This window comes from Arachis ipaensis, chromosome B1 (assembly GCF_059453495.1).
Source record: "Arachis ipaensis isolate K30076 ecotype BB chromosome B1, ASM5945349v1, whole genome shotgun sequence".
NCBI classification, from domain to species: domain Eukaryota; kingdom Viridiplantae; phylum Streptophyta; class Magnoliopsida; order Fabales; family Fabaceae; genus Arachis; species Arachis ipaensis.
Window position 1 is genome coordinate 143,734,513 of NC_142436.1, and position 26,051 is coordinate 143,760,563.

Consider the following 26,051-nt stretch of genomic DNA (forward strand, 5'->3'; position numbering starts at 1 on the left):
GTTAACATCATCTATGAGTAAAATTGAAATTCACATCAACTATGAATTCACAGCAGGCTTAAATTAAAAAAATACACAGCATGGTTATATTGAAATTCAGGAACCTGACTAACCTATGAGTTGCCATTTGTTACACGAGCAGCTGTGTTTGATCAGATCCACATCAACTTTGGATCCCTTGTGAGTGACTTCAAACCGTTTGTGCTCATTATCACCAATCCAATTCGCTGTCCATTTGTTGCTTGGTTTGATAAGCCTCTGTAGCATTTTCTCTTGCACTGGTGCCAGTTTTCCCTCATGAGTCCCCAGAAGTTTCTTGTGTTGAACCATTCGCCGCATCACGTAGCACCGTAACTCCTCGCACATGTTGTTTGTTAGGTTGTCGACTTTGGGACCATGGCTAAAGTATGCTCTAACCCAGGTAGCAGGTTCAAATTTCATGAGATACGCCCAAGCATCCTTGTTCACTACTTTTAGTCTTTCCATGGTTGTCTTGAACTCTGAGATGGTTGTGCATCTAGCACATTCCTACACAATTTCTCTTATATACAGATCCTTGAATCGGTTTATAAAATTTTTCCACATATGCATGACGCAGTTTCCAACATGTGTACCAGGCATTACCTCCTTCAGTGCAGGTAGCAGTCCCTAACAACAATGAAGGCATGAAGCCATGTTTACAACAATATATAATACAGTAAATGACTAAGACAACAAACACAAAATGACAAAAAGGGAACTAACCTTCTGTTGATCCGACATAAAATTCCAACCGTGGTTGCCTACATCACCAATATCCTCCTGTAAGCATGTTAGGAACCACTTCCAAGATTCTTTGTTCTCGGATCTTGCAACTGCGTATGCAACCACGTAAAACTGGTTGTTGGCATCCTGTGCAATGGCAGAAAGTAGTTGTCTCCCATGGTATGTTGTAAGAAATGCTCCATCTAGGTGGATCAATGGTCTGCAGCCACTCTTGAATCCCTGCTTGTAGGCCTCAAAACAAACATATAACTTGTCAAACATAGGGGCTTCTTGAGGCTGAGGGATCAGGTCTAGAAATGCAGAAGACCCAGGGTTACTTCTATGTATCTCTAATAAGTAATCCCTCAATTTGCCATACTGTTGCCTTTCGTTACCCATCATCCTCTCCCTTGCCTCCTTCACAGCTCTATACACCATCTTTGGGTGTGCAGTAAGGTCAAAGTCCTCTCTTAGAAAATCAATGGCTTCATGGGTTGTCATATGCGGGTGCGTTGCCATCCTCTTCTCCACCTTTTTACTGATCCAGTGTTGATCAGCAGCGTTGCTTCCAAGGTCTCTTGCACAAGTGTGCTCGTTTCTATACGTCTTGACTTGGAAGCATTGTAGTTGCCGATTGTAAGACAAGTGGGCAATCCAACCACACTCTTCGTCCTTGCATCCAACCCTAACTCTTTCCCTATCATTCTTTATCCACACCAACTCCCGGCCTTTAGCAATAAAGGTGTCCTTTACCACCTCTTTGAACCTCTCAATTGTTGCAAACCTTGTTCCAAGCTCAAATCTTCCCTCTCCGAAACTATATTGGTCATTGAACTCAGGCCAATGATGTTTGTTTCCTCATCATTAGAAGAGACAGGTGTATGCAGCTCCTCAAATTCATACTCCCATACAATATCATCACCATCCGTGTCTACATCACTCACGTAGTCTACTAGTGCTGGCCTTGGTCCTCTGGCCCTATTGGGCTCCATTGCAGGCCTGGATATATTGGGCTCCCCTGCAGGCCTACATCCACTGGGTTATCCACCAGGCCCACCTGCCTCGGGCTCATGGACAGGCCCTTTCTTTGTTGCAGCAGACCTTGTTCTTTGAGACACACGTCGCACTTGCTTCCTGGGTTGCTTACTTGGCTGAGGGGTTCTCTTAGAGGAATGAGGCACTTGTTTCCTCTTCTCTCTGCCAAACACAGACCCACTGACAACATCTTTCCCACTATCACTGTTACTTTCATCACCAGGAGGTTGAGGTGCATACGGCTCATCCTCTGCGCTCTCGTAACTATCGTGCTCCGTCGACGACTCACCCAATTCATCCACCTCGACACCAACATCATCTTCCTCTGCCTCAACGTTTTCCTTTCCAGCACAATCTACAGGTTCTGGGTCATCAATAGGATGATCAAAGAATATATAGAACTCATCAGTATCTTTGTTTGTCATCTTTGCTTGCCGCATCTGGTTGATGCCTGCATCTCCCCTCAGAACATGCAGCCCTGACTCCATATCCTTGCTCTTTGGATCATACCAGTATGCCTCCTTGTATGATTGATATCCCAATCCTTTGAACAGTGTTATCAAATCACCAAAATTTACAAAATCCAGGTCCATGGGGGGAACCTCTCAACCTTACCATCGAGATAAACTAACTCACCATTCGGAGCCCGTTGAAAGTAGCCCCCGTGATGGAAAACAGGAATCACGAAAATATCTACCATCTGCATCATTGTTTGACTCAACGATTACCACTAAGCATTAGCAAATAAACAACTACCTAAGCCATAAACCACACACAACTCATCTTCCATGCCCCTCCCAACACTACATTACACCTAAACCCCAACCCACGACATGCACAGCAGATAACGTTCGAAAGTAACAGTCACATTCAGTTTCGCATTAAGGGTACTTACCACTACCGATGACACCCGCAACTCCACCAACGAAGCTTCACTAGCGCAACCTTACACGAAGACGACGACGGGAAGAAGATCAATCGTTTTTTTTTGGAGGAAAAAGATCATACATATGTGTGCTAGGGCTTCTTTGGAATTGTGTGTGATTGATATGGGCTTCTTTGGAATTGTGACTACAGCCAACGTTCTCAAAACGTTGCCGTTTTCAATCATAAGGACCTATTTGTCCAAGACTTTTTCCCAACGGGCACACCAAGCTTTCTCAACGGTCCCGTCTTGCCACCTAGGCCCAACACACGCCAACTAAGCGACAGATCACCCCTCTCCGTTACGTCTGGCACATCATTTTGCACGGAAGGATCGATCCGTTACACGTTTTGAATAGTAAGGGACGTTTTAGTATTTTTAGATCTTAAGGGATCGATTTGTCCACGATTTAAAAATTCAGGGACTAATTTGTCCTTTTTCCTAAAATTAATTTGGAAATTTTGTACAAAATAAAAGTTGTGCGAGTGTTTTACCAGAGGCAAAGAACTTCCGCGATTTGAATCCTTTCATTTTCCATAACAAGATAATGGGATGTCGTTAGAAATGCTAAATCAAAAGTAGGGGTGTCCATGGATCGGATCGTATCCGCAGATCCGCGGTAAATATCCGCATCTGATCCAAAAATTGCGGATACGATCCGATCCGCACCCTTTGCGGATCGGATCGCGGATATTTGCTCTACATGCACGTATCCGATCTGCGGATCCGCACAATAATAATTAAAAAATAAATAAATATATATATATATATACTTGTTTGTATGTTTTAGTTAGTAATTATTATTCATAAATTGTATTATTTTATTTTTGTTATTTAAAAAGAATTTGATTAAAAATATTTTAGGAATAAATAAGTTTAAAAGTATGAAAAAAATATTTTTATTGAATTTTTTACATAGAAATATGATTAAAAAGAGAAGGTTTAATCATGCGGATATATCTGATATCTGATCCGATTTGCGAATCGGATATCGGATCGGATCCGGCACTAAAAAGTGCGGATATCATATCTGATCCGATCCGATGAAAATTGTGCGGATCGGATCGAATTTTCAGCCATATCCAATCCGATCCGCGGACACCCCTAATCAAAAGGGTTACAATATTTTAGATGTTATTGTCTACCAAAATATGATTATTTTCATCACTGAAGTACAGTAACGCTTTTATATGAAATCGAAATTCTCTCCAAGTATATTTGTATATTTGGTTTTAGAAAATACAGAACTTGTTAGTATTTACTTGTGTTAATTTTTAACAAAAATTATTTGTAATGTCATCATTCTATGCTTCAACTTTTAAGCTATTATTATTTATTGTTGACGAAGCATAGATTCGAAGTGAAATTGAATAATAATTACTTACAATTTAATACTATTGGTGATTATTATTTTAAAAATTGTCAGTTTTATTTTTGTTAATAACAAAAGACTACAATTTTGGTGTAATTTTTTTCTTTTTCCAACATTTAGCTCTGTTGTTCATTAAAAAAAATTGAAGTATTATTTTTATTTCTAATATTTAAAAAATTTTTAAAGTTATTCTTATTGTTTAAATTATTCTATTAAAATTTATAACGTTTCTTAATATGTTAAGAAAAACTTTGCTTTATTCTTAAAAAAATAATAATTTATTCTAACATTTTATTTATATCTAAATTTAAAACATTTAAATACAAAAATACACACAAATGGTATAACATAAAAATCAAAAGAAAATAAGCAAACAAAAATACACGCGCAATATTTTTTTTATATTAGATTATTAGGTATAAATTTTTTAAAAATAACTCAAATTATGTATTATATGTCGTTGTGAATCTGGCGGTTTTTTTATAATTAAAATAATATTTTTTAATAAAATATTAATCTTTTATAGTTAATTCTTTTTAATTATAAACCGTGAATGATATTTTATAGGCCTTGTTACCATAATAGTATAGGAAACGTTTCAAGTGCTCCAGGGTATTTTTTTAAAGATCAGTATGCCAAGTACGGTTAGGTTGCAAAATTTATTTTGTCCTAGAGTGATGCAGGAAAGGACTAATTTATCCTTGAAAAGTAAATGAAAAGGACAAGGGGCAGCTGCTATGAGAGATGCAGAGAGATGCAGAGAGAGAAAAATTTCAAATCAATCTATCTCTATCACCACATTTTTTTTAAAAAAAAAATATCTATTTTAACATCAAATCTATTACGAATAGAAAAAGAAAAATATTTTTTTCTTTAATTTTTAAAAAAAAAAAAATTTGAGAACCTTATTTTTTATCAGATTTATTGAATATTAAATTTAAGTATTCATATATATAACTATATTTTTTATAAAAAAAATGAATATGAACATTTTTATTTTAATAATGTCATTTAAAAAAATACAAATATACAATATAAAAAATTATGTATGAAATGATATTATCAAAAATAGAAGAACCATTATTATTTATTTTTTTATGTATTATTTAGGTAAAAATATTATTACATTTACTAAAAATTAGCTATTAAATTAGTTATTTTATATTTATGTATATTTATATATAGGTTTATATATATTTTTTCACTGAATAATTAGTTATAAGAGGAAACAACCAAAAAAAAAAAAGATTCTATTATTAAAAATGATGACTAAGTAAATAAAAAAGAAATTTTGAAAAAGTTCTGCTAACAAAAATTTATTGTTTACTTGTAAAAGAAAAAATAAATTAAAAGAAATCCAACTTCTATGTTAATATTAATATTTTTATAAAAATAGCAAGATTAACATAGAAGTGTCGAAATAATTTTATATATGAAATATCAAGTAGTATAATTTAAATATCATATTTTTTTCTTTAAATGTTAAGATTGATGAACATAGTTGAAACAGTTAAATTCTATAAGTTTTTGTGTGCTAAAATATCTAAATTAAGAATAACACTTCATTGAAATTATCATAAAAAAAATTTTCTATTAAAAAAATAGCAAACTATTTCTAATAAAATAAAATCTTTTTTGTTTTTAAAATTATAAATAATTTGATTCCTCAATAATATTATTTTTTTAAAAAAATGAGAATTAATTTATACTTTATAAAATTTTACAATAGATTATTTTTTAAAATAAAAATCTTAATTTTTAAATTTGTATTATAAACAGGTAATTTATATTTATCTATATTACTTATTAATTTTAATGTACAAACTAAAAAATTAAGAAAGAAATGAGTATTTCAAAAACACAAACTACAAAATTATAAAACAGCAAAGAAAATTATTTTTATTTTTGCATGTTATGTAAGTGAAATCATATAATGAAAGATATTCTAATCATAAATTTTAATAAAAAAATATTTTTATTTGTATTTAAATAAAATAAAAAGTAAAAACTAATACAAATTGAAATCTAATTTTTTTTTAAATCAAATTTATTTATAAAATTGTGTTTTTTATAAATTTATAACTTTAAACTACATATTTGGATTTTAAAACAATTTATTTAATATATAATTTTTTAAAGTGGCACGGAAATTTAAACTTAAGAATTTAGAATAACAAATAATTATAATAAAATAAAGTAAGAATACTAACTAAATTTATGCAATTATGATTTTGAAAATAATTAAAGCATAACATTAGTTAAATTACTATTTAATTTGTAAAATAAATATAGTATAACAAATGTTTAGATATTATTATATGTTAGTTCAAACTCTAAAAATGTTAACTTTAAATTCATATATCATATGTAGGACTATATGTTAGGTGTATCTATTCAAAATAAAAAATTTTGGTAATGGTTCCATGGCTGGACGATGATAAATTAAATGATGATTTATAATAAAACTTAAGAAATTATTATGGATTTGTTTTAAATTGATAAACTTATAAAAAATATTATTTTTAATGAATTTGAATTGAAACACAAAATTTAGATTTTTATTATATTTTATTTTTATATTTTATTTCAATTCAAATAGAAGTATATATATTTTTTTATTGATATTTATATTTTAAAGATTATGAAAAATAAATGATTAATTTAAAATAATATTTTAATATAATTAAAATTTATTTTATGTGATTTTACATGCATAGTCTGTGAAATAGAGATGAATTTTTTGTTTTGGTTTTTAATTTTGCAAAAAATACTTATGAAATAGTATTTTTTTTAAAATTTATCAATATATCTCAACAAAATAAGACTAGCTGTGAAATAAAACTACCCACAAAATTAACAAATAATATGTATAATAGTAAATTTGTTCTTTTTAACACAAATTAAAAAATATTTTTTCTTTAAATAAAAAACTCCTAATATGTTTGATATTCTAAAAGATTAAAAAATAATTTATTTTTTTTATTAAAAACTAGTTTGTCCAAAAAAAATTATTAAAAACCAATTGAAGTATTACTAAAAAATAAATGAACAAATTAAAGTCTTAAAATTAATATTTTCTAATATAAGCTAATGTTGTTTTCTTATTGTAATTTGTAAATTTTGAATATTTTATCAATTGAAATTGTTATTATTAGTTGATAAATTGTTAATAATATATGTATAATAAATTGAGTAAGGATGCAAGATTAATGGGAATCAGATGAATATGAAATTTGTGATATACCTGATAAAAAATTGGCTTAAATGGACAAAATTATGGATTTTTTTGTGTTTTTAGAAAAAAAATTTTCTTTTTAGTGATTTTTTTAAAAGATAAAAATAATTTTATATTTAAATATTTTGTGCAAAAATATTTTATTCTCTTTATAATATTAAAGTTAAAATATTTTTTTAAGTCATTTTTTAAAAATTATAAAAATATTTTTAAAGTTTTTTAAATTTTTATTGTTAAAATTTTATCAAATATATTAAAAAATTATTAAAAAATATTTTTATTTAACAATTTAATTACAACCAAATAAATTTTGGCTCATCATTTCATTGTAAGCTAACTACAGGGCACATGACATAAGTCATAAGCTAGTCCACATCATCACACCGTAGTGGACATTATGGACTTCTTCCATACCTATGAACTTGACAATGAAAAAACAGGTTAACGGTCCACCATGCACTCATTTATCTCATTTCACAACATTCCTCTCTCCCATAATCTCATCCCTTTATATATTTTATATTATATCTTAATGGTTCACAGGCATGGCACACTGAACCTCCAATATATAGTACAATGCCTCAGCTGAAATGCATCCAATAGTATAAACCACTATATGACGTATATATTAAAATTAGCTATTAAAATCAGATTATTAATATAAATATGTTAAAATATAAATATATTTTAAAAATAAATTAAATTCTACATATATTTATATACAAATATTTTAATAATTAATTTTAATAGTTAATTTTAATCTACGAATAATATTTTTATAGTATAAAATATTAAAATATTCAAATATTGTTGTGTTGCACACTAAAATCATTCATACCTCAAACATTTAGGCCACTTAGTGCACCTAAATCTCTATTTAAAATCATCTTTGACAAAATATTTAAAATTTAGTTTCCGTTTTTTTTTTTCTCGAAATTAAATTACTTGCTTGTATTTTGTCATTTTTGTGTGTGCGTCAGTGGTGGTGGTGGTGGTGGTTCCCTAACCGCAACGCATGGCCGGTGGATGCAGCATCAGAGCTATCTGGATTCTGAACAACCTCGACGCCGTCGTTTTCTCCAGGTCCTACTCTCTCTCAATCTCTCAGCAGATATATTGAACTTCGAATTTACGATTCCATTTTCCTTTAGGAGATTCCCTGTTGTAGAAAAGCGTTGGCGAGCTGCTTTGAACTTCGAGAGCGATGAGCTCTTCACTTCAATTCCCAACGACTCTGAACTCGCCGATGCTTTCATGGACAGAAAGCAAAGGGAAGGATCTGCTCGCGGATTCGGCGTACGTAGAACTCATCAATCCTCTCCGGGATCTGATTCTTGGATCGATGATCCTATCACTCGTCATATCGTATCCCTTTACATTACCAAAGAGGAGCAAAAGAATCTCTTGTGGCCTTTAATCTTGCACATAAGGGGCCTTTTCACTATTCTTGTTCTGCCATTCGTCGAACCTAAGCATTTAAAGGCTTATGCAAGTTTGTGTAAGAGACCTGATTGTGGAAGTGCTCTTGGCCTTGACCATGGTTTGTCTTCGCTTTTGATCCAACTTCCCTCAATAACAGGGTATGGTAAGTTAAGTTACTTGCAAAATTTGAACTAACATTCAGGATTATCATGCTTTATTGATTTATCAGGTTACCGTCCATAAGAGCAATTTGTGAAACAAAAATGCTATGTGCACACCAAAAATTAGCTACCGAATCAGCAGTTCAGCACCATGTATTTGCGTATGCATACATGTATTGTTTCACTCATTTTCAATGTGTATTTCGCATTCCAACAAGCATTCTATACAAGTGTCTGATCTGGTGGCTATTTTTGGTGTAGGTTGTTTTCGAAATGTTTGTTTGAAAGGTTACCACATTTACCATATAGAATAAAGATTTTCCTTATGTTTTCCTTGACGGAATTGATTGTGGTTCATTGTTGGTTCTTATACACTGAATTGATTGGCCACAGTCCCAGATAATGGTAGTGGACTTTTACTTCCTTTTATGAACTTCTCAACAGAGATATCTTATCGCATTTCCTTTCATTTTACAGGGCATTTATGATAGCTCACGCCATCGGTGACATAATTACAGGCGACGTAGTAGAGCCTGAAGTGATTGTAAGTTCAGCTCCCTCTGTTGGAGGGCTGTTTGATTCACTAACTGGTAGTATAGGCATATCTTCCAGGCCAAAACCGGTAGCTCCATCAGTTGCTTCTTCTGCTCCATTGGGTGCAGCTGTACCAGGATTAGCTACAGCAGATAGTCAAAAATTTGGGTCTAGGCCTTTGGATAAAGATGCACTGAGAACATTTATTAGTAGTTCAATGCCATTTGGTTGGTACTTTTTATTATGGTATTTCTCATCTCATAGTTTGTAGTGTTTCTTCAAGATAAGCTTGCAGTTACTTATTGCTTGTAAATTTAATCCATCTGTTTATTTTGCATACAGGCACTCCTTTGGACCTTAATTACTCAAATATTTTTAATATCAAGGCCAATGGCTTTTCTGCATCAGATTTGCCTCCTGCTGACCAGAAGCAACCAGCTTGGAAGCCATATTTGTACAAGGGAAAGCAGAGAGTATTGTTTACAATTCATGAGACTGTTCATGCAGCTCTGTATGATAGAGATGAGATTCCGGATATTATATCAATTTCTGGTCAAATGAATTGTCGTGCTGATCTGGAAGGCTTGCCAGATGTGTCATTGCCATTGTCAGGAGTGAACACAGCCAACCTTGAGGTTTCATCCTATCACCCTTGTGCTCAAGTTTCAGATCAAGGTCTGGATAAGCAGGGTGTGATGTTTTCTCCACCATTAGGTAATTTTGTGTTAATGCGCTATCAGGCAACTTGTGCCCTCGGACCACCTGTTAGCGGATTTTATCAGCTGTCAATGGTTTCGGAGGACAAAGGTGCATTTCTATTCAAGTTGCGTCTAATGGAAGGTTATAAGGCTCCTTTGACAATGGAGTTTTGTACTGTGATTATGCCCTTTCCTAGGAGAAGGATTGTATCTTTGGATGGAACTCCTTCTGTCGGAACAGTTTCAACTTCTGATCACTCTGTAGAGTGGAAAATAGTGCCAAGTGGACGTGGACTGTCTGGAAAAAGTATTGAGGTGACTTTCCCAGGAACAGTCAAGTTTGCACCATGGCAAAACCAAAGGGTGCCGTCCTCTAGGTCTATTGGAGCCACTGCTGACGAAGATAGTGATAATGAGGCAGAAAATGCTAGCAACATGGTCAATGAAGAACATTTGATGGAGAAAATGAACAAGGATCTTCCTCCAGTTGATCTAGAGGAGCCATTCTGCTGGCAGGCATACAATTATGCCAAAGTAATCGCATCCCTTTTAATAATTATCTTTTTGGTATTTTATCGAGTTGATGCTATCTTTTCTGTTTGCATAAAATGCTGTTTGCTTCATTTATTATTTTGGGTGTTAGATTAGTACATTATTTTGATAACTCTGTCATTATTTCATCATATTCTTACCTTGTGCCTGATATGATATGGGTGTAAATTTCTTGTAATGATGATGATGACAAAATGAGGAGCATCTATTTGTTTAGACTTGCATATTTTTTAAAGTATGACAAGATTTTTATTATATAACAATAAGGTTTTTCTTATATAGTTATTTGCTTGTTTTGACAGGTATCCTTCAAGATTGTTGGAGCATCTCTATCTAGAATTGCTATTGATCCTAAATCTGTGAGTTTACAAGTCTATTTTAGCCAAAAACTCGTTTCAGATAGATAAACAAACAAATAAATAAGATCCATATCATTGTGTTTCAGTTCTGCAAACATATTCTAGTTTAGCATCATGAATAAATTAATCTATGTTTCTCTGTCTTTCTATTGTTTGGAAGCCATTCGCATGGTATAAATTCATCAGACAACCTATCCTTGTTACTATGGTATCTCTTTTAAGTCTCGCTTTGGAGGATGTATCAAGTCATCAGCCATCCCTGAACTGAATCTTACGTTTTTAAACTGTCATTCTTTTGCTTTGACTATCTAACTGATAACTTGTGTATTTTTCAGGTGAGCATCTATCCAGCTGTTAAAGCACCTGTGGAGTTTGCAACTCAGGTATGTGATTCCAATAATTGTTTGTGTAAGATCAGCAAACACCGTCGAACCCTGTATGATGGAAATAAATTTCCTGCTCTTTCGAGTTTCGTTATCATCTGCTCATATTTTTGTATTATTTCTGGCATAACCAGGTAACTTCTGGGGACTATATTTTGTGGAATACTCTTGGTAAGTGCCCACATGTAGCCACAGTAAAGACGTAAGTATGATTGGCCATGGGGGAATATTTGAAATTGCTGGGAGATATCTGTTGGGAACTCTGAAGTTTTATTAATTTTTCGCTGAGTAGCTAGACACTAGACAGTGCATGATTGTGTCTTCCTAGCTATTTTATTAAGACAATACCTTCTATTAGTGCTTCTAATTATTTTAAATAGGAAAGTCTTGTATACTTTTTTTTTTTTTTTTAAATTGTTTAGTTGTTTTTTGTCTTTTATTTTATTTTAAAATGTAAGCAATGCGTTACTGTTAGCAGATTCCTTTCTAGACATTTGGGATTACAATAAAAAAGAAGTTTCACTTTCAATCTTTTTCCCGGATACTTGGGGTAGGTGGAGAAATATAAATTCACAAGGCTCATTATTAAAGTTTCATAGTTTCAATAGAAATAATCTACCAAGCTTTGCTGATCCAAATTTCATAACTCGCCCAAGGGAATCAGTTTGGTAGAAAGTAGCCTACGAAGATGTTGCATGCTACGCATGAGGCATGTATAAACGTTGTATTGTTCTTATCTTGTATAATAAAGGCTGAGGGCCAAACATAATTGCAGAAAAGTTAAATAATTATATACAGTGAATGAAACAAAAATTAGGTTACACTTATGCGAAGAAGCTGAAGCTCTTCGTACTTACCCTGTCAACAAATACATGATTTATATCTGCATATTGTTTGTTATGCTTCCTACAATAATGTAACCACCAAGCCAAAGGCAAGGCATAAAAAAAATACTACGACAAGGAATGGGAAAATTAAAACAGAACTTACAACTCTCCATTGCTTGCCTAGAAAACTAAAAGCTAGACGCTGCTGGAGATATCAGTTCCCTTCCTGTCCGCCAAATACGAGTTAGAAAACTATACATACTCAGATCTCTCCATCTCACCTTTTTCTTCATTAATTATTCTTCGAAACCCATTTTATTAAGTGTTCCCCTTCTTAATTTCTCCTTATATTCTTTTAATTCTTTTTTATTTTTTATTTTATGCTTTTTGTTTTTTTGTTTTTTTATTTCGTCATTCTTCAAAGAAATGATGTCTAGAGGACCAGAATAGATCATAAGGAGCCCATAAATGGTCAACAGTGCATGGCTTCCTTGAATCTAACCTCAACCATGGCTTCCCCTTACCACTCCAATGCAACAAACTTATAGGACCAGGGTGCAGGCCCCTACATTTACCTTCAAAGTTATCCCCACCCAATCCATGTTGGTTCCATCTATGGTCCACCGCTGTGATATTCCCCGCCAGAACCAGCAAGAAGGGTGGTAGTGACCCCAAATGATAGATCCTCTTCTGTTGCTTCTGCACCGCCATCCATTCCTCCACCTTCCCTGTGTACCCTTCACTCCTCCATTTGTCCACGTCCATCACCATCACCCCTGTATTGAAATAACACGGCTTCCTCCCCTCAAATGTCTTTGACAAAACGGGGTCTAACCAGAACTTGTCAGTGAAATACAAGGTGAAGTTTGCATGGCAATATTCCGGTGCAGCCACCACCTTTTCTTCCATGTCAGTGGACCAAAGCTTAGCTATATCATCAACCACTACAAGGTCTGAGTCCAGATATATCACGCGCTTCACGTCGTCTGGTATGGTGTCCGCCAGGTATATCCTTGCATAATTCAATGGCTGATCCAATGCTTGTCGAATCGACTTGGATATCTTGTCATGGACTCTATTGGAATCAAAGCGGTAAATCTTCATGTTGAGATAAGGGAAAGTTTTTCTGATGCTGTAGAATAGTTCAGGAGTGTAGTGTGCGGTTAGGAAGTAGAATGCCAGGTTCTCCGGGCACGTGGAATGTTGCAACATGGACAAAACTGCAGCCATGGTGCCACGGAGGTAGTTTGCGTCGAGGGTCATGGCTACATTGATGCGTTCAGCTGGGGTGGAGCCACATTCTTGGCCGTTCCGGAAGGCAGGGGCTTCCCGGAAAGCGGGGATGTCAGCGCTTTGTCGCTCGACGAAGCCAAAGCGGATGGCAACGACAGGTTGGAGAAGGAGAAGGAGAAGGACGAAGGACAGGAGGCCAAGGAGTGCATGAGAATTGGTGCTCCAAAAGACCATCCTGTCGTAACAAGGTTTATTGATTTGTTTTGGTTGTGGTCAGAAGAATATGGGTTTTGGAAATGGCAGAGAATATAGGAATGAGATTGCGGAGAAGAAGAAGAAGAACAGCAACAACTAACAACAACAAAATCTGATCAAGAGAGGTTCATTGGTTTTGTGGTTTGTTGAGTATGAACCTTTTTCGGTTGGTGCAATTTGTGAGGATGAGAGCAACCTTCGGGCTATCTTTTACTAACTATGGACTAATTTAGAAACCAATTGAAGCTAATTTATGTTATACGGCGTTTAGAAAACTAAATTACACAAACTACATATTGAGTTTATCCAAACAAATTTATATCTCTATCTTTATAAGGGTGTTCTTTGTATAACTATCATCATTATATATATAAGAAGTGATTTTCCTCCGAACGGTTTTGTTAGGAAACTAATTAGGAGTGAAGCCAACTTAACCAACTAATTAAAAAACAGGTTTGTTACAAAAAAATAAAAACTTACCCTAATTTTTCTAATTAAATCAGAAATAAAAAAAAATTGGTTTAGTTGGCTTATATTATATTGTAGTTGGCTCCTAAAATTTTTCTTTTCCAAATCATATACTACGTGACAAAAAATGCATGACTGCATGAAACGTTGCAAAATTAAAAATTGTATAGCCTGGGGAAAAAATTGATTTCGGCTACTAAAGTCATGCACATACGGATATCACCATCAAATTAAACTTGATTATAACTAGATGGGTTCAAGGCCAATCTAAACACAAACTAAAATCTATAATCTATACAATACTATTTACATGTGATCTTCTGAGTGTTCAAGTACACAAAATACAAAATGAGAAATGTTAGAAGCCAACACTTTTGCTGTAAAATAAGAGAAAGAATTGACTAATATTGATTAAACTATAAGACAAAAATGAAAAAAATATTGGTCACTTAACATTCATAAGACTACAAGGACGAAGAAAGTGTAGGCATTAAGAAGATATGAAATCTATAGTGTGAAGAGTGTAGTGTAAACATCAACCTTGAGAAGAAGCTCCGTAATGACCTTTTTCGTGATCACAATCTTAAAGGTCCTACCACTTCCACTTTGAAAGAGTTGCAGCCATTGGAATACATGGATATATAGCTGTTATCTAACAACCCATTCACCATATTACAGGCTTCCTTGTCTCCAGAGAAATGCTTCCTCTGCCTCTACACATCTTGACAACATTTTTTAAAAGCTTTTTCTATCCGAAGCCTTTCACCTATTGCTATTACTCTATTACCCCTTGTAATGGCGACAACTTTCTACTCTTGCCTACCATGGCATGGACTAACCAAATTACACCTTGTTTTTAAAGAAAGAGAAAATGAGAATAAAATAAACGTATAAATTCTTCTATGGAATTTTACTTTGTTTTATACTTTTATTCTTAAATAAAAAGATTGGTAAAATAATAAAGTGATAGATTAATCATTATTGAATTTGTAACTTTTATCATATGTGAGTTTTACCATCTAATTGTAAAGTAATTAATCATTCACTTTACTATTCTATCAATTTTTTTTTTCAAAGAAAAACTCGAATTCGCGACCTCTAAGTAAGTACGAGGAAATTATGTTATTTGAGACATAGTTTGTTAACGTTCTATCAATTTCTTTACTTTAAAAGAGTTTGATCAGTGTTTGATAAAAATTTTTTATTTTGTGCAATAAATAGGAGAACTAATAAGATGTGTACCATGTCAATGCCACATCACCTTCTTACATGGCCACTGCCACCTCATTTGTTAGTAATTGGTCCTTTCATGAAAGTTGGAGGCGACATTGCTCCACTAGAAGCTAGAGAGGATTTGAAATTAGATTATTTTGGAGGCAGAGCGTCAACATCAAAAGTGGAACATAACTAACATCTTTAAGAAAACTTTGATGATGGTAAATTGAAGCAGAAGTAGTAGGGGGGTGGTCATTTTTTTGAGGATGAAATTTGAGTAAACTTAAAATAAAAATGAAATGATATGATATGATATGGGGCTACATGAATTTAAGTGAAGGGTAATAAGGGTGAAAGAGGGGCATGATTGCATTGGGTGCGGAGTAGTGCATACTTGTATAATACGGAAAAGTGAGCCAATGAGAAAGAAGCTGCCAAACAGGGTCACTCAGCAGAATGATGCTCTATGGCTGGAGCAATCAACACAGATTCCTATTTTGCAAGAAAATATAGGACAAGGACATGCACTTCCATTCAAAATGTGTGTGTTTGTGCGAGTGAGAAAGAGAATGTTTGCTTAAAGCACGAGAAGAATCATGTGGCGTGTATGGGTAGAGGGAACTTAACTTATCATATATCATATGAATCAAAATCACTTGTCTACTATTAAATGCAACTTGTGTTTTAATATCAACAAAATACTTGAGTTATACACTATAATTTGGCTATGAACGTTACAAATCGAAAATTAATATTGATATCACATAAACTATTTTTAAACGTCTTTATTTCTTATTATTAGCATGATTATAACAAATAATAGCTAGTGACATACACGAAGCTTATAAAAGGATAAATTTAAAGAAAAAAAAGGATTGATCTAAGATTATTTCTTAAAAAAAATTCATTACTCACACGTTAATTTGAACGTCAGAATGTTTCCATTCGAAAATTGAAAAACAATCACTTAGATACGAACTATATCAAAGTCAATCTACCCAAGAACAACTCCAATAAATATTATGTGAATTTAGGAGACATAAATAACTCTCTTCAAATTATATGATCACTATATTTGTATGTGTGTGTTCGGAATCCATTATCTACAATTTTCGAGATAGATTTAGTCCTGGCATTGGCAGGGCTCGAGGTGTGACATTATGGATCACAAAGGAGCCACAATTATTTGGTCACCTTGGCTTGTATGTATGTGGTGATGGACCATCTAGTTCTAAGCAACTCTCTCTCACTCACTCACTATTTGTGGGGACTTCCCTATGAGATTGGTCACTTAAAAAGTTCACAAAATAAATCTTAAGCACACCTACGAGGAATGATTCTTGTGGGAGCCATCTTTTGTAGTTCAAGATTACTACTTCTCCCTTTGATTATTAAATACTGCTTTTTCAATACTATCCTATATGGACCAATTCATTATATGGTCTCCTCTAAGTTCATTTTCATGTTTTAACAATAAAAAAATACTTAATCCAACTCAGTTTAGGATGAGACCACCTTATTTTATATTTGCATGGTTAATCTTCCAAAAACATTTAATTTCCTTAATATAAGCATGTTCATACAATCATCAAGATCCTACTTTCTTCATAATTGTTATGTCGTAATGGTAGTCTCACCATCACTTACCACCTGGGGTATAATGAAAACAATAATAAATAATAATTTATCACAAATAACTAACGTTATGCCCATTACAACTCTGTTCATTTTCCTCCAATAGCTTCTACCACTATGTTCACGGGATTAAAGTCTCGTATATTTTATCCTTTTGTTTTTCAATAGAATAATAGAAAGAAAAGTCAATGAACTTATCAATGAGACCCACACCAATGAAGCTCTCCCATACTCCTCAAGAGCTTGAGAAGAACATGCCTAGATACAAAGATAGACATGAATATGTATTTGAATAATGAAGCTGCTTTAATTGTTCTCCAGACTCCAGAGCATGCACTAACTCATAAGAAAAAAAATATATATATTAATTTGATTTAGAGTTAGAGAAGGAGCATAGTGGGGTCCCTAAGAAGCATTTGGGCAAATACTTGGTGCGCATGATACAGTAGCACTTGTGTTGTGTGATGGTGTGATTAGGTAGAGTGCAGTGCACACTCATGAAGTTAAATTCCCATATTAACCCTGAGGCAAAAATGGCACATGTGTGTGCCAAACTCTGCGCGTGCTAGCAACTATGGCGGCTTAAGCCACCAAGTAATGAAAAATGTCTCGCAGGGTAAGGGCATAGTGGGGACCACATGTTACCCAACTCCAACATTAACACTTGAAACAAACTTGGACCCCCTTTTGTACCATGAACTTGGGGACACATGCTAGATGATGTGTACCCACTGTGGGCCCATCCACGCTGCCTGTCGGAGGGGCACGTTACTATTTAGTGGGCCCATCTATGCCTTTAAGGCAGAAGGAGGATGTGGCATCCAGGTTAGAAGAGAAGCTCCTCACTACTTTTAGTGGGCTCAATTTTTTGGATTAAACTTACTTTCAACTTTCAACCCTAGCTAAAACGATTTATCGTTATCATTATTATTATTATTATTATTATTTTGAAATATCCCTTTCTTTGTCCGACTAAATTACCAATGCGTATGTGAATGTGTATGTCTTGGCCAACAATTAGCTCTAAGACTAATAAGAGTTCTAAGTATTAGGCTCGAAACTTTTGATGTGAAAAGGTAGGGCTTTTTTTTTGGTTCGAGAGTTAAAAAGATCAATTCTATTACTCATCTAAGTCTTTTTTATAACTAAGTTTAATTAAGTTGGTTCAAATTTAACAAAAGCTACTTTTATTATTTGTAGTGTATATACACGTATGCTTCACTAATGTAAATATATCATTTTTTTTCGCGTTTTTTCCTCTTCTTTTTTCGTCGCGTTCCTTCTTCTTATCCACGTATTTTTTTTTTCCATTATCGTTCTTTTATTGTTATTGTGATTGCTGTATTTTTTCTTTTCCTCCTAGTAATTTTGCAACATTAATTTTTTCTTTTTTTTTATTCTTCTTAAAAAAGTGAAACAAAAAGAATTATGAAAAAAATGAAATAAGAAGATGAAGAAGAAGTAGCATAACATAAAGAGGAGAAAGAGAAAGAGTTTTGAATTATGCATAACTTATTAGAATAAAAATATACTGAAATTTCTTAACAAATATACACATAAATTTCTTAGTTTTTACACCAAAACTTTACTACAAAAACACAAAAATATATTTTTTAATGCTGCATTTTTTTCTTCTTCTTTTTTCTTATTTCTTTCTTTATTTTAGTTGAATGAATATAGGTTCATCCTTTTTCTAGTAATTTTGCAGTATTATGTATTTCTTTTTCTTCTTTGTTTGATTTTTTTGTTTTTATTCTTGTTAAAAGAGTAAAACAAGAAGAAACTTTAGAAGGTAAAACAAAAAAAAAGATGAATAAAAAAAAGATGATGATGAAAAATAAGAAGCGGCAGCAAAAGATGAGGAGAAGAAGAGGAAGAGTTTTGAATTATGTAGAATAAAAATACACCAAAAGTTATTAACAAATACACAAAAATTTCTTAGTTTTTACATCGAAATTTTGCTACAAAAGTACAAAAATATATTCTTTAATGCTGTATTTTTTTTTCTTTTTTTTTTCTTATTTCTTTCTTTCTTTTAGTTGAATGAATGTAGGTTTATTCTCTTCCTAGTAAGTTTGCAACATAATGTATTTCTTCTTTTTCTTTATTTGATTTTTTTGTTTTATTTGTTAAGAGAGTAAAACAAGAAGGAAAATAAGAATAAGAGAAAAAAAGAAGATGATGATGAAAAAGAAAAAGAAGAAAAAGTAATAGCAGAAGATGAGGAGGAGGAAGAAGAAGAAGAGTTTTGAATTATGCATAGTCTATCAGAATAAAAATACACTGAAATTTCTTAATAAATACACATAAATTTCTTAATTTTTACACTAAAATTTTGCTACAAAAGTAAAAAAATGTCTTCTTTAATGTTGCATTTTTTTTCTTTATTTCTTTCTTTCTTTTAGTTGAATACATGTAGGTTCATTATTTTTATTCTTGTTAAGAGAATAAAATAAGAAAAATTTGAGAATGTAAAATAAAAAAGAAAAGATGAATAAAAAAAAAGACGATGATGATGAAAAAGAAGCAGTTGCAAGACCTAGAGTAATTTATCATAGCCTAATGCAAGTAGTTATGGAACGATTAACACTTTAGTACTGTGACATCTTATTAGCAAGTTAGTGGGCAGGAATAATTGGATAAATTGTGTGCTTTTTGGTCAGGTTGTAGATAATATTCTTCCGCACCTTGAAGAAGGAAGGGTTGGACCCCTCATTGTTGTGCTGAGTTTTGAATTATGCAAAATTTATCAGAATAAAAATACACCGAAATTTCTTAACAGATACGCATAAATTTCTTAGTTTTTATACCGAAATTACTTAATGATTGCGACACGTAAACTCAGTTCGAAAACAAGCACACAAATAAGATTGAATCATGAACAAAAACACATCCAAATTAATTTTGAATCAGATAACATCATTAATATGACAAAAATTGAATGATAGTGATAATAATAACGACAATAACGATAAAAAAGATGACGATGACGATGACGAAATAAAGATAACGATGATGATGATGATGGAGAAGAAGTAGGAGGAAAACAAATAAAAAAAAAATCAAATAAAAAAAGAGAAGAAGAGGAGGAGAAGGTAGTGATAGTAGTAGTGATGACGACGATAACGAAAAAAAAAATAATAACTGAGATGTCAGTAAAAAGAAGAATAAGAGAAAAAGGAAGAGAAGGAGAAGGAAAAAGAAATAGAAAAAAAAAAAAACGAAAAAAAGAGAAGAAAAAGGAGAATGTACATAATTTAAAAAGTAATTATAACAATTTAATTAAACTTAATTAAGTATTTTAATGTAAAGTTTTATTAATGTATTTAAGATTTGATTTTTTTAACGTGGTTGACCATGTTTTCTTTTGCTTGATGATACATGTGGAATGAGAATGACTTTATGCAAAATTGTAAGGATGTGATTGATGCTAGCATATTAAAAATTGAATAAACAATTAAAACTAATTCTAAAAAATTTAAACGCTGACAAATTTAATCCTAAAAAAAAAACTAATTTATAATGCATGAATGTTTTATTATTTTCATTAATTTTAATTTAATTTTAAATTTAAATATTTACATCATAAGTGATATGTATTCAATAACGTAATATATAGGCTAAATTATTAACGTCATTCATTTTTGATTGACGTTTGATTAGTTTTAACGAATAGAATGAATAATTTTTTTTTTGGTGACTAACAGAATGAATAATTTAGAATTATAAGTTAATTTTCTTTTTTTTAGAATCAGATTTGTCTGCGTTTAAATTTTTTAGAGTCAATTTTGGTAATTTATTTTTAAAAATTTGATAAAAATTCAGGTGTAACTAATTTTATGTAAAATTAATAGTTGAGAACTGTTAGATGATAATTTAATCAAATTTATTAAATTATTTAACGATTTTTAACTATCAATTTTATATGAAGTTAACTCGTTGAGTTTTCATCTAAAAATTTGGGATTTGTGGATATTAAATATGATATGAAAATGAGAATAAAATTATCAAAATTGAAGTATAATAAAAATAGATATTAACATGCATTTGGTATGTGTTGTTGGGTTGGGTTGGCTTGCGTGTAAGGGTGAGAGTGAGAGTGAGAGAGTGGAAGTGTGGGTGCGCGTGCTGCGTGCATGACAAAGAGAAAGAGGTGGCTGCCACCCACATTCATGACGCCATACATTCCAACATCATTTCTGCCTCTCTTAACTATCTCCTTATTTTCCATTCCGAACTCACAATTTTTCATCATTGCCTTCTCTCTATATTTTTATTCTTTCTCTTTCTAAACTCACTTTTATTTCTACTTATCTTTATACTATACATACAATAAGCGTGATTCATTATGCTTATGAACACAATTCTCTTCAATTGAAAGTCAAGGAGACCATGTATGTTTAGCTATATGATGAATATATTCATGAAGATTAAAATTAAGATAGTTTTGCCCTTACTAATTACTCCCTTTTACTTCACAATTACTGTTCCTCCCTCCCTTATTATCAAACTAGTAGTTAAAAACATTATGATCCAAATCTACTTAATGTCCGACCAAATTGGAAGAGTTATTATACTTGAACTGGGTTTTAATATGGTCGTATTCTTAATCAGAAAACATTATAATAAAAGGAGTACAGTTAGAATGAGATGCATGTATACGATGGTATTGGTAGTATAATCATTATCATAACAACACTAAACAAAAATGGAATCCTTTTAGTATTTAATTGTTTTTTGTAACCCAATCTTTTTGAAACTAATCACTTGGATGACATAGAGAATCCTTTTTTAATTCCGATGCTGATACGGTTAAAAAGTGTGCATGCATGCTTTGATAAATACAGGAGGAAAAACACAAACAAGTTTGATAAAATAGATAAAATAATGATAATGCCACCTAGATACATGAAATTGCATGAAGAATAAAAATGATCGATGTGAGTGCTTTTCATTTCACGTACGGGCCTCCCCTCATTCAAAGATATTCTCATTATTTACATGCCACGCCTGATTCCTTTTGATTTTTTTTTCTTTTTTTTTTTTTGTTATGTAGTTTTCTTCTTCTGCATAATAATAATAATAATAATAATTAATTATTATTATTATTCTAACCCAAATATAGATGACATTCTGGGCACGTCAAGTTTGTTGTTAATTAACGCTTGCTCTCCTAGGAATAGACAATGTTGTCTCCATCAACTCACCTTTCCATCATGCAATAGCCATTATCACCATTAGAGAGTGCTCATTCTCAAACAAAGTCCCAAGTGATTGGTACTTTTATTCCCAATTTCACCACTTTTTGGTTGCAATTTAATTTAATCTAATGAGTTTGTGCCTTTGTTTTTAACCTCTCTATCTTGGCTACTAATGTAGCTCTAATTAGAATGGTCTCTCACTCATTCCATTACCCTCTCTCTCAGAGCTAATAATAATAATTGTTTGTCTTGCAGCACCACAAATACATCATCATCTTGGTGTGGTTTATGATTATGTTTCTATTTTATTAGAACTATCATTGGAACAGTTACATTGAATGCTGAATTTTGACTCACACAATACAAACAGCTTAATTGACCATGATCTCTATTACATGTCTCTCTTTACTAAGTTTTCATTTTGAGTTTTGTAAAGGAATTTTTTATATGATTTTCAACACAATTATGTCCGACATTTCCCTGCATAAGTTCTAGTCAAAACAAAACAGTCCTTCATCCTTCAAAGCTTGAAATTCTATTTAGTTTCCCCTGCATTAAAATTGTAATGACGAGAAAGAAATTCACCATGCATCTTTCTCCCCCATCCCCCCTTCCCCTCCCTAAAACCAATAAGTAAAGTTAGTTAATAAATAATAAGCTTAGGCTGCTACATCATGGGCAAGTAAGTTAGGGAACTATTTGATGTGTGATGTGATGCTTGACAATCTTTAAATTATTGAAATGAGATAACAAAATCTACTTAGGTAGGAAAAAAAGGCATTTAATATATATATATATATATATATATATATATATATATATATATATATATATATATATATATATATATATATGATAATTAAAAATTATTTGATGAAAGTTTAATCAAATATATTAAACTATAGTTTTTAACTATCATATTTACATAAAATAATCGTATGTGAATTAATTTGATATATTTGACCAGAAAAATGGAAACTAAAAATCTAAAGAGAGAGATTAAAATTAAATTAAAAATTTGACAACGGGGAATTGATGAACATGGAAATAAATTTAAAAAACAAAATTGAAAGCACTTAAAAAAGTAAATAGTAGAATTGCATATAGGTTCGGTTTGGATAGAATAGAGTGGTAGAATGATAAAAAAAAAACATACCAAAACAAAAATATATACAACAAATAATTTAGATAAAATATTGTGTAAAAATAATAATAAAGAGCCCATATTTTTAGCAAATAAAATATTAGGTAAAAATAGTAGTAAAAGACCGATAATCTTTTATTTTAAAGTCAAATTTTTTTAACAAAAATAATAAAATAATTTTTAAAAATAAAAATTATATTTTTTTATTCTTTCAAAAACTCTAAATTAAGTTTTTAAAAGATTAAAAGTATTTTTCAAATACCAAATACAAAGGTGACTTTTCATAATTAAAAAAAAAAAAAAAAAAGGTTTTGCTACTTCCCATACCGCTCATACTCTATGACGATCCTATTCACTTGATTATGGCAAGAATGATGATTCTTGGTTCAGTCACCCGCATGCTCTTTCTTCTCTTCTAAACAACACACACTTATAAATCCCATTCACCCTCCCATTCTTTTCTTACACACACCTCCACCTCACTCATCCACATCTCTGTTTTCCTCTGCTTTCCTCTGTTCCATTCTAAACTCCAATGGCCGTCTCCGGCTTCGAAGGCTTTGAGAAACGCTTGGAGCTTCATTTCTTTGGCGATGATTTCCAACTTGGTCTCCGAAAGATAGACTTCGAATCAATACAATTAGTCCTGGAACAAGTCCAATGCACCGTCGTCTCCGCCGTCGGCAACGCCTACTTCGACGCCTATGTTCTTTCGGAATCAAGCCTCTTCGTATACCCAACAAAGATCATAATCAAAACATGCGGAACAACCCAACTTCTGAAATCAATTCGACCCTTGATCTTCTATTCACGCCTCATAGGCCTCACACTCTGTTCATGCCGTTACACACGTGGAACCTTCATCTTCCCAAAGTCGCAGCCTTTTCCTCACACAAGCTTCAAAGACGAAGTCACTTACTTGGAAGACACAATCCCTTCCAACCTCTGCTTCAGAAAAGCTTCCATCATGCCTTCCATGTCTTCTTCTCATTCATGGCATGTTTTCACTGCCACCATTGACCACCATGACCAAGACAATGAACTCTTCACCATGGAGGTCTGCATGACTGACCTTGACCCCATCCTCGCTAGGAAGTTCTTCCGCCGACCGGACGATGGAAAAACCGGCCACTCTGCCGGAAAAGAGATGACAGAGCTGACAGGGATCAATGACATAAACGCGGACGCACTCGTCTGCGATTTCGCCTTTGATCCCTGCGGTTACTCCATGAATGGCATGGATGGTGATTGGTATTCCACCATCCATGTCACACCTGAGGATGGTTTTAGCTATGCCAGCTTTGAATGCGTTGGTTCCGTTAACGCCAACAACATAGGACATGTTTTGAGGAAGGTGGTTCAGATTTTCCGACCGGGTACGATGTCGGTTTCTACGACGTGCAGCGGTTACAGCAATGAGATGTGGAAGCAGATGGCAACTGCGGTTGAGCCTTTGGGATTCAAATGCCGGAGTTGCGCAATGGACCAGTTCCCTGCAGCAGCTACTGTTGTCTTTCAAACGTTTACGCCTCGCCGGAAAAGTACTTAGAACAAGATCGATATCATGCGGCGAACGGCGATGGTAGGTTAGGAAGTTAGAGTTAGTTGAAAAAAATTTAGAGGAGTTGGGATGGGGTCGTGACGTGGCCAAATCTGATTGGTTTATGACGGTTGATGTTGGATTTTGACTTAATTTGTTGGTTTTAAAAAGAGAAATATTATATGCGCTATTTTTGTGTATATCTTTTATTTTTTTTTTATATAAAAACAATTGATAAAATTTAAAAGAAAAAAAATAGAAGATATTGTACACAAAAATTAGTATAAACTATTATTTCTCTTTAAAAAATGAATTATATAAAAAGTGGGATAATGTTATGACTTATGAGTGATGTATCAAGTTAAAAAGCTAAGATAGAGGGTGGGTTAGGGAATTTACTGAATTGAATTGAATTGTTCTAAACGAATAGTATCATGAAGAAATGGGAATGGGAAGGTAGAGAGAGTGGGATGGGGTTGATCATGATAATGCACCCCACTTTGGCTTGTCACGCCTAAAGATTTTTGAGACCATATGTGTAGTGGGTGTAAAAGTGCTCTTGTTTGAGGTTATATTCATCCTTTCTTTTCTTTTTATTTATCTTCTTTTTTTCTCTCCTGCAGTCCTGCTTCTACATCTTGTAGTTTTCATTGACTTTCCTCTCTTGTTTTTTATGCTTTTTTTTAAAGATTATTAAAGACCAAATTCATACTTTCCAGTACATTCTCTTCTTATAAAATTGTTGTGCATTTATCATTGCTCCATGCTCGGTTACATTACACTCTGCTCGGGAACTCGGCAATTAAAAATTGTTGTGCATGCAAAAGAGTTGCCATGTGTGTATAAATTGAAAAGGGAAGTGCTAGGGGAATACTGTGCTCACGTACACTTACTACTATTATTACCTAAAGTGTGAATCCAGTATAAAGAAGAATCATATGTTATCTAACACAGGTGAATCCGACGAATATCTTATGGGAAAACTTTCAATACCGGTACACTTATATACCGATATACTTCAAAATTTTCCTGTCTTATCGTGAATACCATGCCTTGTATATCACAGCATTTATTTTTGTGGTCAGAATTATAGGATTATGCCCAGGGATGGAT

General features: G+C 32.7%; 4 protein-coding genes across 5 annotated transcripts; 2 read left to right on the forward strand and 2 right to left on the reverse strand.

The window, feature by feature from the left end:
* Positions 1-528: 528 nt before the first annotated feature.
* LOC148578718 (uncharacterized) lies at positions 529-1,736 on the reverse strand. The gene is made up of 3 exons (XM_088503164.1): positions 1,529-1,736; positions 745-1,472; positions 529-648 (listed from the first exon to the last, which is right to left on the reverse strand). The coding sequence occupies exons 1-3, from the start codon at positions 1,734-1,736 to the stop codon at positions 529-531; spliced, it is 1,056 nt and encodes a 351-aa protein (XP_088359290.1).
* A 6,409-nt stretch (positions 1,737-8,145) lies between these two features.
* On the forward strand, positions 8,146-11,949 carry LOC107637988 (clathrin adaptor complexes medium subunit family protein). Of its 2 annotated transcripts, XM_016341200.3 has the most exons (7): positions 8,146-8,394; positions 8,463-8,891; positions 9,372-9,655; positions 9,771-10,660; positions 10,981-11,037; positions 11,373-11,420; positions 11,555-11,949. In XM_016341200.3, exons 1-7 carry the CDS (start codon positions 8,327-8,329, stop codon positions 11,624-11,626), a joined length of 1,848 nt encoding a protein of 615 aa, XP_016196686.1. In that variant the 5' UTR covers positions 8,146-8,326; the 3' UTR covers positions 11,627-11,949. The 2 variants fall into 2 exon arrangements, with proteins under 2 accessions (XP_016196686.1, XP_088358150.1); XM_088502024.1 differs by having other exon boundaries at positions 8,203-8,891.
* A 566-nt stretch (positions 11,950-12,515) lies between these two features.
* Positions 12,516-13,800, reverse strand: LOC107619952 (putative galacturonosyltransferase-like 4). Its single transcript, XM_016322178.3, has one exon. It carries the CDS (start codon positions 13,712-13,714, stop codon positions 12,659-12,661), a length of 1,056 nt encoding a protein of 351 aa, XP_016177664.2. The 5' UTR covers positions 13,715-13,800; the 3' UTR covers positions 12,516-12,658.
* A 9,995-nt stretch (positions 13,801-23,795) lies between these two features.
* Positions 23,796-25,656, forward strand: LOC107619953 (S-adenosylmethionine decarboxylase proenzyme 4-like). Its single transcript, XM_016322181.3, has one exon. The coding sequence runs from the start codon at positions 23,934-23,936 to the stop codon at positions 24,945-24,947; it is 1,014 nt and encodes a 337-aa protein (XP_016177667.1). The 5' UTR covers positions 23,796-23,933; the 3' UTR covers positions 24,948-25,656.
* Positions 25,657-26,051: the final 395 nt, after the last annotated feature.